Source organism: Neoarius graeffei, chromosome 19, assembly GCF_027579695.1.
Source record: "Neoarius graeffei isolate fNeoGra1 chromosome 19, fNeoGra1.pri, whole genome shotgun sequence".
Lineage (NCBI taxonomy): Eukaryota > Metazoa > Chordata > Actinopteri > Siluriformes > Ariidae > Neoarius > Neoarius graeffei.
Genome location: NC_083587.1, coordinates 56211535 through 56227606, shown reverse-complemented (window position 1 = coordinate 56227606; position 16072 = coordinate 56211535). Strand labels below are relative to the sequence as shown.

Here is a 16072-nt window from a genome sequence, read left to right as displayed (position 1 = left end):
TTACATAAATACGCTGCTTTCTTTACTCATATACAAGTGTTTTTTTCGAACTAGTGTTTGGAAATAATCTAAAAATCTAGTGTTTGGAAACCATCTAAAATGTTTTTGGACTGACTTGATAATGTAGAAATCCTGGAATAAAAATGGTGCCTATGATTTTTGCACAGTATACAGTAAACCATAGGTGCTAAAGAAGGCAACTGGACTTGCTTGAAATGCTTGAAGACGTTTCACCTCTCATCCGAAAGGCTTCTTCAGTTCTGTCTGACTAGTGGGGAGTTCCAGGTATTTATCCTCTAGTGGACCAAAAACAAACCTAAGGAGAGTCATTGAGGTCACATGGGTCATTGACCTTCTCAGTCATCCTGTAGGTTGTTAGGGTCACTGGAGGCCAGGTATGAACGGTGTTACCAGCCATGAGGGTGATCTGTGGGTTGTTGGCTCTCTTTGCCGTCATGTGAGTCATTGAAGTCAGCTGAGTTTTGGTGTGGGTGTATATTCAGTTTTCTGGGAAGTGTGCCAAGGACTGCATTGTAGGTGGCTGATAATTGGTGTCTCAGGCCACCTTGTCTGTTCAATGATGCTCATTTAACACCCAGCCTCCAGTGACCCTAACAACCTACAGGACGACAGAGGGTCAACGACCCATGTGACCTCAACGACTCTCCTCAGGGTTGCTTTTGGTCCACCAGTGGATAAATACCTGGAACTCCCCACTAGTCAGACAGAACTGAAGAAGCCTTTTGGATTAGAGGTGAAGCGTCTTCAAGGATTTCAAGCAAGTCCAGTTGCCTTCTTTAGCACCGACGGTTTACAGTGACCGAGAACCTTCACAGACATGTATACAGTACCAGTCAAAAGTTTGTACACCCCTACTCATTCATAGATGGTGGTTTTTTTCTGTATTTTCATTGTTGTTCTGATACTGAAGATATCAATACTATACACTACCGTTCAAAAGTTTGGGGTCACTTTGAAATGTCCTTATTTTTGAAAGAAAAGCACTGTTCTTTTCAATGAAGATCACTTTAATCAGAAATACACTCTATACATTGCTAATGTGGTAAATGACTATTCTAGCTGCAAATGTCTGGTTTTTGGTGCAATATCTCCATAGGTGTATAGAGGCCCATTTCCAGCAACTCTCACTCCAGTGTTCTAATGGTACAATGTGTTTGCTCATTGCCTCAGAAGGCTAATGGATGATTAGAAAACCCTTGTACAATCATGTTAGCACAGCTGAAAACAGTTTAGCTCTTTCGAGAAGCTATAAAACTGACCTTCCTTTGAGCAGATTGAGTTTCTGGAGCATCACATTTGTGGGGTCGATTAAATGCTCAAAATGGCCAGAAAAATGTCTCGACTATATTTTCTATTCATTTTACAACTTATGGTGGTAAATAAAAGTGTGACTTTTCATGGAAAACACAAAATTGTCTGGGTGACCCCAAACTTTTGAACGGTAGTGTATATACACATGGAATTATGTCATAATTTAAAAAAAAAGTGTTTAAAAAAATCCATATTTTAGATTCTTCAGCATATCCAGTGTGTACCTTGATGACACTTTACACACTATCGACATTATCTTAACCAGCTTCATGAGGTCGTCACCTGGAATACTTTTCAATTAACAGGTGTGTCTCGCCAAAAGTTAATTAGTGGACGAGTTTCGTGCCGCCTTAATGTGTGACATCATCAAACAGTAAATAATAAAGACAGTAGTAATCCATATTACGTCAAGAACCGCTCAAGTAAGTAAAGAGAAACAACATCCATCATGACTAAGACATGAAGTGACTTTTAATTACTAAAAATAAAGGCAAGTACTAAATTAGAAGGCATGTCCAAACTGTTGACTGGTATCGTATTTATTTATTTATTTATTTATTTATTTCTGAACACTTTTGTAACAAATGTACAGTAAAGGAAGGATTTAACCATTATTAGTGTTAGCATTATTGCTCGTAGTTTTAATTGCTACCATGGCACAAAGTAACGAGTAAACAATTGTAGAAACAAATCTAAATCTTTTAAACAAGGTTTAGCAAGTCCGTTCCTTGTAAAGTTTTTTTTTCCCACTACCTCTCCGTTTATTAGTCAAATACAGGGGAACAAAAAAATATTAGCTACACATAGATGAGTTGGTAAATCTATTAAAATTAAAAAATTTAAAAAAAAGTAAAATTCAGGTCATTTTCATATACAAGTACACTAACACTGGATGTTATCTTTAGCACTGTGGAAATGGCTTTAGTCATCACTGTAAATGGTTTAGCAAACAAGACCAAAATATAGAAAATAAAGGCAGTCACGTCATCATCAAAACAAAGAAGAGCACGTGTACACTGTCTAAAGAGGACACTGAACAGAGTTTGAAATGTTGAAATGAGCGAATAAAGATATTAAAAACATGTGTGTGATGCTGTTAATTAAAATGAGAATGTAATTTATATAAAATTATCTATAAAATTATCTTACTAAAGGAAGGCTGTCTGTCTCTCTGTATGTCTGTCTGTTCACCTGTGCAAACTGACATGGCTGGACGCACATACTCCATACTTTACACATGGATTGGAGACACGACACCGCAGGGGGGCCCAAGACAACATTTCCGATTTTCCAAAACTTGGGATTAGTGCTAATCCAAGACACTATTCATTTCCCATAGGCTACATGCTCATGCTAACACACTGTGCGCAGCAGAGGTGGACAGTAACGAAGTACATTTACTTGAGTACACTTTGAGTATCTGTACTTTATTTGAGCATTTTTTTGGAAATTTATGACTTTAACTTCACTACATTTGAAAGACAAATATCGTACTTTTTACTCCAATACATTTCTATCTACGGTGGTGTAGTGGTTAGCGCTGTCGCCTCACAGCAACAAGGTCCGGGTTCGAGCCCCGTGGCCGGCGAGGGCCTTTCTGTGCGGAGTTTGCATGTTCTCCCCGTGTCCGCGTGGGTTTCTTCCGGGTGCTCCGGTTTCCCCCACAGTCCAAAGACATGCAGGTTAGGTTAACTGGTGACTCTAAATTGACCGTAGGTGTGAATGTGAGTGTGAATGGTTGTCTGTGTCTATGTGTCAGCCCTGTGATGACCTGGCGACTTGTCCAGGGTGTACCCCGCCTTTCACCCGTAGTCAGCTGGGATAGGCTCCAGCTTGCCTGCGACCCTGTAGAACAGGATAAAGTGGCTAGAGATAATGAGATGAGATGAGATTTCTATCTACAGTAGGTCCTCGTTATTCGTTACTATGAAGCAGCTTTGAAAGTGGATGATTTTTTTCTTTTTTTTCCCTCAAACGTGATTGATTTTTTTTCACCGGTGACACTGAGAGCTGATCAGTCATCAGTAGGGTCATGTCACGTCCATAGACTGTATGATTTCTCCGCAGTGTTATTTGAACAAGATCAGTTGATGGCAGAATGGAAGGAGGCGGTTCTTCTGGAGAATGCACACACTCATGGCTATAGCTAGAACCCATGTTTCAGTTTTCTGAAAGGATTAAAGAGTCATTTTGTTTTAAATGTTTGCTTTGTTTGCCCAAAACGAACCACATCACGGCCTACAAAAATTCGCTGTCCGACCTGCGGGAGCATATTGAGGTACCGTATATAAACGTTTTATTCCAAGAGAAAGCTTGCAACGAAGTTGCCTGTGCTTTTAGAGTTAGCGATAACGTTGCAATAGCTATGCAGTCTGGTTAGTCAAATAATTTTCTATGGATTTTACTGCCAAGTTGTCATCACCTTGTCCACGGCTAACGTTAACACATAGCTAGTTAACTTGGACACGGTTTGTTAGTTAGCATGTAAAAACAGAGTTATGCTTACATGGATAATGTTAACTTATCCAAAGTCCTTTCAGAAATACTGTACCGTATGTTTTAGCATAATCTTGCCAAATAAACAGAATGTAGAAATTTTTCTTTTCCCGTAGCGTGACCCAATATGTTACCCAATATGATTCTGAGTTTGAAAAGAGTTTGCTAGCGTGTCAGGTGAAGCATCACTGACTAGCTAGCTTAACATTAAACCACCATGATGGCACAGCATGCGTTCATTTTGTGAATTCACATTTCTGTCTTTGGTAACGGCATTAGGTTTTGTAAGCGTTGTGGCAAAATACAACAATGCGTTGACAGAAAATGTACTTTTAATACTTACGGTAAGTATTTTTTAAAGCAAGTACTTTAACTTGAGTAAAAATTTGACTGGACAACTTTCACTTGTATAGGAGTAACATTTGACCAGCGGGATCTGTACTTTGACTTAAGTAATGAAGTTGGGTACTTTGTCCACCTCTGGTGTGCAGCCTCAGTGAGGAATCCACCCCCCACTCACCTGAGTTTCATTTGTACAGAACATTGCAATCAGTGCTCCTCACCGGAGACTTCCGCCAGGGCTGAATCTACATCACTGAGGACACACAGGGAGCAATTTAGCCCTTGTGAAGAGCACCATTCAGAGGAAATCAGGTTCACAGGCAATAACTACTAGTTCTTTAGTATAAATACAGAGGTCTCATCTCCTCTCATTATCTGTAGCCGCTTTATCCTGTTCTACAGGGTCGCAGGCAAGCTGGATCCTATCCCAGCTGACTACAGGTGAAAGGCGGGGTACACCCTGGACAAGTCGCCAGGTCATCACAGGGCTGACACATAGACACAGACAACCATTCACACTCACATTCACACCTACGGTCAATTTAGAGTCACCAGTTAACCTAACCTGCATGTCTTTGGACTGTGGGGGAAACCAGAGTAGAGGTCTGCGGGGGGTCGGATTTTTCAGTCCCGCTCCCGCCCGCGCCCACAAAGAATTATGATTTTCAGTCCCGCTCCCGTCTGTGCCCACAAAGAATTATGATTTTCAGTCCCGCCCGCGCCTGCCATATTTTGTCCCACTCCCGCCCGCAAATCCCGCATGATGCAGACGTTCGCGTTATTTCTCAGGAAAGGTCTTGTCTTGACACAGCTTGATGGTGCCCCGCCCCCTACTTTGAGTGGATTTGAGTATAAATATCTACAGCTCACGTTTGTTATTATTTACCTTGTTTCTGAATTCAGCATGTAGTGTCTCTAATAATAATAACTAGTGCTGTCAAGCGATTAAAATATTTAATAGCAAATCACACATTTTTGTCACATGAGAAACCATTGTAATTCTCTGATCAGCATAAAAAAGTGAATGGGCTTGCTTTGTACAAATGTTTTTTTTTTTTTTTATTGCAAAGCCGAGCTAGCAAGACAACCATGAGTGAACAACTCTAATCAGAGAGACAGGTTACACAGTGACGGTAGGCTTGACTCAATGCTATCCCAGAAATCCTTCCTGTAATATGCAAATTTGGCCGCCTCTGATTGGACAGCCTAATTTGCATATTACAGGAAGGATTTCTGGGATAGCATTGAGTCAAGCCTACCGTCACTGTGTAACCTGTCTCTCTGATTAGAGTTGTAGACTAACTCAAGCAGTAAATCACTTCACTCATGGTTCTCTTGCTAGCTGGGTGTGAATAGCGAGTTATTAGAGTGATCAATGGCAAATTTAAGATGCTATTCCTCACTCAATTTGGCAATCTAACTCTCACTGCAAATTTAGGCATCTTAAAATACTTTTATTAATGCCAAATAAAATATCCAGCATAAATTATATAAGACAGACATAAATTAATAATTTATAAATTTTATTTCAAACACGTTTTTAGTTAGCGGGACTGCAGCTTATCACCGCTCCCGCCCGTGCTGCTTATGTGCACTTCCGGTCGCGCCCGCAATGAGCTTTCAAAATTCGTCCCGCGCGAGTGCAGGGCTCTAAACCGGGGCACCCGGAGGAAACAGGGAGAACATGCAAACTCTGCACAGAAAGGCTCTTGCCGGCCACGGGGCTCAAACCCGGACCTTCTTGCTGTGAGGCAACAGCACTAACCACTACACCACCATGTCACCCTAAATACAGAGGTGATTATAGAAAATTGCACATTCTGATTATTGAGAAATAGTCTGAGTTTCTCAACCAATCACTCCGAGCGACTCGGCAAAATGGGGGGTAATCACTTTGTCATCGTAAATGGGGAAGAAATACGCATTATGAAAGAAAATGCTGTTCCTAAAGGCACTAAAGATGCTACGAAGTTTGGTCTAAAACTATTCAAAGGTAAGGTGGAGTTGTGATTTTATTTTATCGATTTCAAAAAGTATTTTATGTGGCTCGGTGTAGATAAGTGGTACAAGTCTGAGCCACACCTTTATTACATTTGCATGCTGCTTTTGAAGTTTAAAATAATTTTTTAAATGATTTTTTTAAATAATCGCCCACATAATTATACAAAAACAATTATCTGGTTCAGACTCAGTGAATATCTTTGAATTATGGTTAATTAAAATCAGACAGTAATGTTTTTGCAGAAGCAAATTAGGTTAGAAATGTAGAGAAACTGATACTGTAGGTGTGGAGTCTTTCCATGGAATTGGAATGAAATCTTTGGTCGTGATGACTTCATGTAAGCCAAAGGAATTTTATTTTTCTCTGTGTCATTGTACTTTGTCAGCTCATTTGCATGGTGGACTAGTTTTCCTTGGCTGTTTGTTGATTGTTGTAACTTCTTCAGAACTTTACACTTACAGTAACAGTTATTCCACGAAACTGAGTCATACATGAGCTGGTAGCACCAAGTTGGCTATAAGCCATGTATGATGAGATTGAGTGGAATAACTATTTTCTTCTACCCACATTCACTGGATTTTGAAAAACAGGAGTATTTTTATTTTTTGCAAAGTCAATAAATAAAAACTTTATACAAAACGTCTGACAAAATAATTTCTGCTTAGAATGTAAACAAACCGGCAAAATGACAGGAGCAATTTGTGAAAAACACGATCGTTGACATTCATATGAACCGACCAGGAGTTATAGTGGGAGGTCGGGGCGAGAGAACCAGTTGACAGTGGGGCCATCAAGAGTCTTTAGACCAGGGCAGGAATTTCACGAGGGCCACAGCCCTCATGCCCTCTCAATTTGGCCTTGTGCCCTTGGAAAAAAATATCTGCTGTAAGGCCACAGTGGCCTTGATGCCCTGCAGTTTTGTAGTCTGCCTCGTGACTGCCAATAGGCTTTAACATCCCCTGCGTCTACTGAGAAAAAAATACATCTTTTGATGACATTCTGGATTCTTATTGGGCAACTCATCAGTGGTGGATCGGACTCGAGCCTGGCATGAACCGCTCCGATGTGCTATAATGACCCCAATCTATCACCAGCCAACCAGGAGACTTAATCAAACGCATCCCCCGCCCACTTTTGTCCACGTCTGAGACGTTGAATTTTCACAGAAGGAGGGAAGAAGTTGACTGAGGTAAGACTGTGTGATAAATTAACGAACGAATAAGATAGGGGTGGCACGGTGGTGTAGTGGTTAGCACTGTTGCCTCACAGCAAGAAGGTCCTGGGTTCGAGCCCCAGGGCTGGCGAGGGCCTTTCTGTGTGGAGTTTGCATGGTGTCTGCGTGGGTTTCCTCCAGGTGCTCCGGTTTCCCCCACAGTCCAAAGACATGCAGGTTAGGTTAACTGGTGACTCTAAATTGACCGTGAGTGTGAATGGTTGTCTGTGTCTATGTGTCAGCCCTGTGATGACCTGGTGACTTGTCCAGGGTATACCCTGCCTTTTGCCTGTAGTCAGCTGGGATAGGCTCCAGCTTGCCTGCGACTCTGTAGAACAGGATAAAGCGGCTACAGATAATGAGATGAGATGTAGAGAAACTGATACTGTAAGTGTGGTGTCTTTCCATGGAATTGGAATGAAATCTTTGGTCGTGATGACTTCATGTAAGCCAAAGGAATTTTATTTTTCTCTGTGTCATTGTACTTTGTCAACTCATTTGCATGGTGGACTAGTTTTCCTTGGCTGTTTGTTGATTGTTGTAACTTCTTCAGAACTTTACACTTAACAGTTATTCCACGAAACTGAGTCATACATGAGCTGGTAGCACCAAGTTGGCTATAAGCCATGTATGACGAGATTGAGTGGAATAACTATTTTCTTCTACCCACATTCACTGGATTTTGAAAAACAGGAGTATTTTTATTTTTTGCAAAGTCAATAAATAAAAACTTTATACAAAACGTCTGACAAAATAATTTCTGCTTAGAATGTAAACAAACCGGCAAAATGACAGGAGCAATTTGTGAAAAACACGATCGTTGACATTCATATGAACCGACCAGGAGTTATAGTGGGAGGTCGGGGCGAGAGAACCAGTTGACAGTGGGGCCATCAAGAGTCTTTAGACCAGGGCAGGAATTTCACGAGGGCCACAGCCCTCATGCCCTCTCAATTTGGCCTTGTGCCCTTGGAAAAAAATATCTGCTGTAAGGCCACAGTGGCCTTGATGCCCTGCAGTTTTGTAGTCTGCCTTGTGACTGCCAATAGGCTTTAACATCCCCTGCGTCTACTGAGAAAAAAATACATCTTTTGATGACATTCTGGATTCTTATTGGGCAACTCATCAGTGGTGGATCGGACTCGAGCCTGGCATGAACCGCTCCGATGTGCTATAATGACCCCAATCTATCACCAGCCAACCAGGAGACTTAATCAAACTCATCCCCCACCCACTTTTGTCCACGTCTGAGACATTGAATTTTCACAGAAGGAGGGAAGAAGTTGACTGAGGTAAGACTGTGTGATAAATTAACGAATGAATAAGATAGGGGCGGCACGGTGGTGTAGTGGTTAGCACTGTCGCCTCACAGCAAGAAGGTCCTGGGTTCGAGCCCCAGGGCTGGCGAGGGCCTTTCTGTGAGGAGTTTGTATGGTGTCCGCGTGGGTTTCCTCCAGGTGCTCCGGTTTCCCCCACAGTCCAAAGACGTGCAGGTTAGGTTAACTGGTGACTCTAAATTGACCGTAGGTGTGAATGTGAGTGTGAATGGTTGTCTGTGTCTATGTGTCAGCCCTGTGATGACCTGGCGACTTGTCCAGGGTGTACCCCGCCTTTCGCCCGTAGTCAGCTGGGATAGGCTCCAGCTTGCCTGCGACTCTGTAGAACAGGATAAAGCGGCTACAGATAATGAGATGAGATGTAGAGAAACTGATACTGTAAGTGTGGTGTCTTTCCATGGAATTGGAATGAAATCTTTGGTCGTGATGACTTCATGTAAGCCAAAGGAATTTTATTTTTCTCTGTGTCATTGTACTTTGTCAGCTCATTTGCATGGTGGACTAGTTTTCCTTGGCTGTTTGTTGATTGTTGTAACTTCTTCAGAACTTTACACTTAACAGTTATTCCACGGGGCGGCACGGTGGTGTAGTGGTTAGCGCTGTTGCCTCACAGCAAGAAGGTCCTGGGTTCGAGCCCCGGGGCCGGCGAGGGCCTTTCTGTGTGGAGTTTGCATGTTCTCCCCGTGTCCGCGTGGGTTTCCTCCGGGTGCTCCGGTTTCCCCCACAGTCCAAAGACATGCAGGTTAGGTTAACTGGTGACTCTAAATTGACCGTAGGTGTGAGTGTGAATGGTTGTCTGTGTCTATGTGTCAGCCCTGTGATGACCTGGCGACTTGTCCAGGGTGTACCCCGCCTTTCGCCCGTAGTCAGCTGGGATAGGCTCCAGCTTGCCTGCGACCCTGTAGAACAGGATAAAGCGGCTAGAGATAATGAGATGAGATGAATGAGTTATTCCACGAAACTGAGTCATACATGAGCTGGTAGCACCAAGTTGGCTATAAGCCATGTATGACGAGATTGAGTGGAATAACTATTTTCTTCTACCCACATTCACTGGATTTTGAAAAACAGGAGTATTTTTATTTTTTGCAAAGTCAATAAATAAAAACTTTATACAAAACATCTGACAAAATAATTTCTGCTTAGAATGTAAACAAACCGGCAAAATGACAGGAGCAATTTGTGAAAAACACGATCGTTGACATTCATATGAACCGACCAGGAGTTATAGTAGGAGGTCAGGGCGAGAGAACGAGTTGACAGTGGGGCCATCAAGAGTCTTTAGACCAGGGCAGGAATTTCACGAGGGCCACAGCCCTCATGCCCTCTCAATTTGGCCTTGTGCCCTTGGAAAAAAATATCTGCTGTAAGGCCACAGTGGCCTTGATGTCCTGCAGTTTTGTAGTCTGCCTCGTGACTGCCAATAGGCTTTAACATCCCCTGCGTCTACTGAGAAAAAAGTACATCTTTTGATGACATTCTGGATTCTTATTGGGCAACTCATCAGTGGTGGATCGGACTCGAGCCTGGCATGAACCGCTCCGACGTGCTATAATGACCCCAATCTATCACCAGCCAACCAGGAGACTTAATCAAACGCATCCCCCGCCCACTTTTGTCCATGTCTGAGACGTTGAATTTTCACAGAAGGAGGGAAGAAGTTGACTGAGGTAAGACTGTGTGATAAATTAATGAACGAATAAGATAGGAATTTCAACATATAGGGCTTAAGTTTGTTACCATTAAATAAGCATTGCTTGTACAGTAACGTTATGTCGTTACAACGTTGACCCACTTTTAACGTGCCGAGTACCAAATGTAGCCAGTAACAAATGCTAATTAGCTTGCTGTCAAGTTTTTCCTTTGTCGAGCTTTAAGCGTAAGGTCATGGATGTTACTACTGCTTGTTCCTGCCGTAATATGATACGTGATATGTGCTGTTGTCTGTTCATAGCCACTTTTTTAATCTATGCAGTTAGCATTGTTCTGTTACTAGTATCGTATGTTTCTCTTTGCTGTTTAACCGAAGTGTAACTGCTTCCATCTTGACGAGATCACCATCGCAAGAGATTTTCTCATTGTTAAAAACAGAAAAATGCAGGCATATTGTCCAAGGAGCATGCAAAGTGCAACTTCCTCTGTAGCCGTCAACGGACAAGCACAGACTTGTCTTGAGTTTTTTTTTTTTTTAGATTTTTTTTGGGGGGGCTTTTTGCACCTTTATTGGATAGGACAGTGTAGAGACAGGAAATGAGCGGGAGAGAGAGAGACGGGAAGGGATCAGGAAATGACCTCAGGCCGGAATCGAACCCGGGTCGCCCGCATTCATGGTATGGCGCCTTAACCACCTGAGCCACGACGCCCCCTTGTCTTGAGTTTTGAGCCATCAAAACAGGGCAGCACTGTGGCCTGAGGTAAAACATGATAGTTTAAATTGGTTTAAATTACAAAACTGAGTACACCCAATGACTGTCTCATATACTCTTCATATACTCATACTGTTTAAGTAATGCAATAAAACTAATCTTTAAAAGTGGTATTTACTCAAACTGTTTGCATAGAATGAACTTTGGGGTTAACAGTGTAATAGTGTTGCAGTGTTCTGCAAATTTGCAATTTAATATTTCAGATCTTGAGACATGAAAGTGCTATTTTTAAAAATAAAAGGTCGGGGGCATCGTGGCTCAGGTGGCTAAGGCGCCATACCATAAATCCGGGGACCCGGGTTTGATTCCGACCCGAGGTCATTTCCCAATCCCTCCCCGTCTCTCTCTCCTGCTCATTTCTTGTCCTGTCTCTACACTGTCCTATCCAATAAAGGTGACAAAAAGCCCAAAAAAAATCTTTAAAAAATAAAAGGTCAGAAATGCTTTCTTTGTCGTCTATTTAGTTCATTTTATTTCCTCAATAATTTTCCTTGATTGAGAAATCGGTCTGGGCTCTTATGGGTTAATCAGTAGTCTGCATGCTAGTATATGTTCCATTTACAGTCAAACATTTTGATGTACTCCAGGCTCAATTTTGATTAATCAAAAATCTGCATAGTAGTACAGTCTGAAGATGCTCTTGCACATTCTGTGTCAATTGAACAAAAATTATGGGAGGATATACCTGTAGGTTTAATAAGTTTTACAATTTTTGAAGTGAGTGATGGATTGATAAGTTTAGATGTGTTCAATATTTTCTTATCTTCAGACATAATAGTGTAGGAGATGTTTCTTTACCTGATTGATAGTTTCGACTGAGACACCAATCTTCCTCAGAAGAGTCATTAGTCCTTAAATTAAATTCATTATAGACGTGAACTTAAAATCATTGTTTTATTTTATGGCCTTCGTGCCCTCAAAAAATTGACAGCACAAAAGGCCAAATGGCCTTGCCCCTAAAATGACAAAATTCAAGGCCTGCTTTAGACCCAGGATTACGTTGGGGGCACCGAAGACAAGACAAGTTTCGAGTAGGTGGCTCACAGTTTGGGGGCGCCACAGGAGCAGTTCTCAGAAGCTTCCGCGCCAATGGTGTGGAGGAAAGCCTGAATTTTCCCTCAACTGGTGTGAAGATGATTCAGCCTGACCCAGGCAGGGCGTGGGAGGGAGTGCCCAGCAGGTTTAGTGGAGGGCTCAGGGGTGTAATTGTGCAAGGTGGAATTAGCACCTTCCCATTCCTTGCGCCACTGATCCATGACTCAATCGGGGGTGAGGGGGTGCTGTTCTCAAGCTCTGCAGCACATACAGCAAAACTTTTTTTTTCCTCTCCATGCTTCCAAGGAAGGCGGTCGCATTTTCTGCTCCCTCTCCCTCCTTTTTTTCCCTGCTTGTGCTTCTGTGTCTTGTCTCGTCTGCTGTACTTTTTGAAGAGACTCTCCCTGCATTACTTTCTAAACTAAAAAAAGCATGGAATTGATAAACTGGTCTCCTAACGAAATTGACACAGTTTTCTCGACGAGAAGTTTGGGTTCGGGGGAACCCGTCTGTCCTGCCGGAACGTTTGCGGCTGGTTACACGATGGACGTGTGGGAGCGGTGGCGGGTTGTGTGCCTGGCAATTCTTTCCGTGGAGGACATTGAAGATATCTACCTATTCGGAATCATGATTACAGGACTTTTGCTGATTGGATTAGGCATTGCCCTGGTATATTGAGGAAATCAGACAACGGTGACAGCTGTTCAAAGCCCCACAAAGCTGCCCGATATGATTGGAGTGGTGGGCAAAGCTGTTGGCACTCGGACTGTGGACATTCAGAACTTTAACCACAAAATGGTTGTTATCTCGGAGCAGCTTTCAGCTTTGCAAGGAATACGTTTTTCGGAGATCAATTTGAATAGAATGGACGGAATGGACAGATATGGACGAGCAGTGTGGACATGCAAAGACTGCGTCTGGAAAGACCAAACAATTCATATCTTATCGACATTCGGCGCCCTGAGACAGCACCGGCCTTGGTTCAGGCCGTCGCTGAGGCAATATTTCCCCCTGAAGGTCACTGCCGGGAGACATTCTCGCATTCCTTCTCTAACTTTCCGCGGTCGCCATTTTTACCCCCAGTGTGACAAGCGGGTGCGTGACCAGCGCCTTCATGGCTGCAGGAGCGGACGGCTGCTTGCTTGCGCTGGATTACCTCCTCCCCTCCCCCCCTTACCCCCTACCCCTGATTCCCCCCCTCAAGTCCCGGGTTTAAAGTGTACTTGTGTTGTTGTGTGCTTATGCAAAGGTTTTTTTTAAATGTTCCCACACTGTACTCCTGACAGGAGCATAGTGGGGGGGGGTGTTCTTTTTTTCCTTATTTCTCCTCATGTTGTGTTTCCTTTTTATCTTTATCCCTGTCTTCCTGTCCTGTCTACCCTATGTCAATTGTATGTTGTATATGTATGGACAGATTGACGGATAATTTTGCTGGTACATGTGACTAGTGACAATAAAGGGCATCATCATCATCAAAGTGTTTGCGGTTAAGGCGCGTTGAGTCTTAAAAAAAGCAATAATAATTCTTGGGGAAAAAAGCTACCTTCTTACCATCAAATACTTTTATTTCATATTTCATTGCTTTTTTGTATTTTTGGGGTTTTATTTTCGAGTAGAGGTTTTTTTTGTCCTCGGTTGGTTCAGCAACACGTGCCACCATTTTGTTTTTCTCTACTCACGGTATAAGCTGATCACCTAATAGTAGCCAGTCAGAGCACGCGATTGCTCATATCAGGTGAATGTGGATAGAATAATAGGTGTTATTCTGGTCACTTGTACATTTGGCACTTGGACTTTCTTGTCGAGCAGTACTTCTTGTACCTGACTTTTGCACTTATCCACAGCAGCATACAAGAGCATCTGCTAAATACCTGTTATGAATGACTCTAATCAGACTTGAAAATGCAGATTAGTTCAGCACTTCTTGTTCCTGACTTTTGCACTGGTACGTCGCTGTAGATAAGAGCGTCTGCTAAATACCTGTTATGTAATGATTTTAATCAGACTTGAAAATGCAAATTCTGGTAGAGAAACATGCAAAATAGAAAAAGGCCACTACAAAGATAACCAAATTTTCATGAAGGCTGCAAATAATTCTGAGGTTGGCTGTAAAAATATAGTCTGTACGCGCTCAGAAAACAAAGTACATCATTGTACCTTTAGGGGTACAACGGCTTGTCACCACAGCAGTACCCTCTAAGGCAGTGTTAATCAACCGCTCATTAGTGGGCCGTGAATTTTTTTTCAAGTTTGAAGCCAAATACTAAACAGTTCAGGATGTTGTTGTCTCTCAAATCCCGTAGCTGGTTTGCCGTACACTTTTCAAGTGGAATAAATACGTTTGTGGCTAAATTAAGAACAAGCCTTTATTTTGTCACATTCCTCCTCTACATTTAACCCCCGAGCGCACAGAGAGAGAGAGAGAGAGAGAGAGAGAGAGAGAGAGAGAGAGAGAGAGAGAGAGAGAGAGAGAGAGAGAGAGAGCGCACAGTGAGCTGAAAAAATAAATTTGTTTGTAGGTAAATTACATGGCTCTGTGATGCCTGCTGGAAGAGAAGAGCAGGGAGGATTGAGAATCGAGTGGCTGTGGTTTGTTTACACCCGGTACTAAAACTTGTAGCATCCTAGCAACCATCGCAAAAACGTGTACAAAAAGCCCAGAAACTCCTATTTACCCGGGCAAAAACAATACAGGATTTATCTTGTAGTGTCCTGATCCCCAGATCTTTAACCCAGCCATATATAAAAAGTTGTACACCTCCATGCTCTTCCAGGTTTTTATCCGTGTATCCGTGTAGAACAATGTCTGCAGCACCAGGTAGTTTGAGATGTCGGGGAACTCAACAGATGGATAATTTTCCAACTCCTACTGAATGAATGAATAACTTTATTTAAACACAATAAGTTGATCAGCATTGCTGGTGGGGTCATGAATGTACAAATACAAATAATTACAAATATAAAAGACTAAAAAACACGATCTTAAAAAAACTTAAAATCTGTTTATCATCTTCACATTAAGTTAATTAATAGTTTACATAACTATTGTCTTTGTATTTAGTTCCAGCTACAGTAGGATCAAAATTTATTCTACTAATGTCAAAAATTTAGCGAGTAAATTTTTCTTTCATAGGAAAAATTCTTCTTTGTTAGCGTGTAAGGATCTAATCCCATTGAGTGGTTTCTATATCCACTTCTTGGTTTTAATAACTTGCTTGTTTGCTGGACACAAACACAGCAATAAGTTCTTGTGTTAATGGACCAGACTCCACTTTTGGATCATTAATCCCTTTTGGCTGAGAATGCCCTGCACGCATGGGTTTATGTTGGCTTCTGGGACATCCGTACAGTTTTACATCCGTACAATACCTACAGTTAAAAGCAGTTTGTTTTTACTGCATGTATTTAATTCCTGGGCTCCCATCTGTAACAGGGAGTGATGTCGCATCCCATTAATACACTTTACAATAGATTATTAGATTCTAATAGAATAGATGAGCCAAAATAACTGGGGATCTTTTTTAATGGGCCCCAGCTCATTACAAGTATGAATAGGTGGGCCTTAAAGCAGATAAGGTTGAGAACCCCTGATCTAAGGTACTTATTTGTATCATTTATATACTGATTAACATATATAAAAAATTACACACACTTTTTTGGTCCTAAAAAGGTACACAGTTACCATGAGGTCCAATAATGAGCCCTAGGGAGTATATTAGTGTAGAAGTAGATTGTACCTTAAGGGACAGAAATGGACTCTTCCTGTAGCTCTATTTCTGACAGTGTTTGGAGTACAGTATCAATGTGAGGGAATACACAAAAAGAGCATTGTGTAGTTTTAAAGCTCATAGGCAACGGTTTTATGCACATTTGAAACTTGGCGGCACGG

The 16072-nt window shown here is 42.0% G+C and overlaps 2 protein-coding genes across 2 annotated transcripts in view; both read left to right on the top strand.

Annotated features, from left to right (window-relative positions):
* Positions 1 to 16072, top strand: part of hmgn2 (high mobility group nucleosomal binding domain 2) — a 419610-nt gene that overhangs the window by 26274 nt on the left and 377264 nt on the right. The window lies entirely within an intron of this gene.
* Positions 6034 to 16072, top strand: part of si:dkeyp-97a10.2 (uncharacterized) — a 50163-nt gene continuing 40124 nt past the window's right edge. The window contains exon 1 of the mRNA XM_060900335.1: positions 6034 to 6163. Within this exon, the coding sequence (XP_060756318.1) occupies positions 6049 to 6163 (115 nt within the window). The 5' untranslated portion in view covers positions 6034 to 6048. The remainder of the gene's footprint in view (positions 6164 to 16072) is intronic.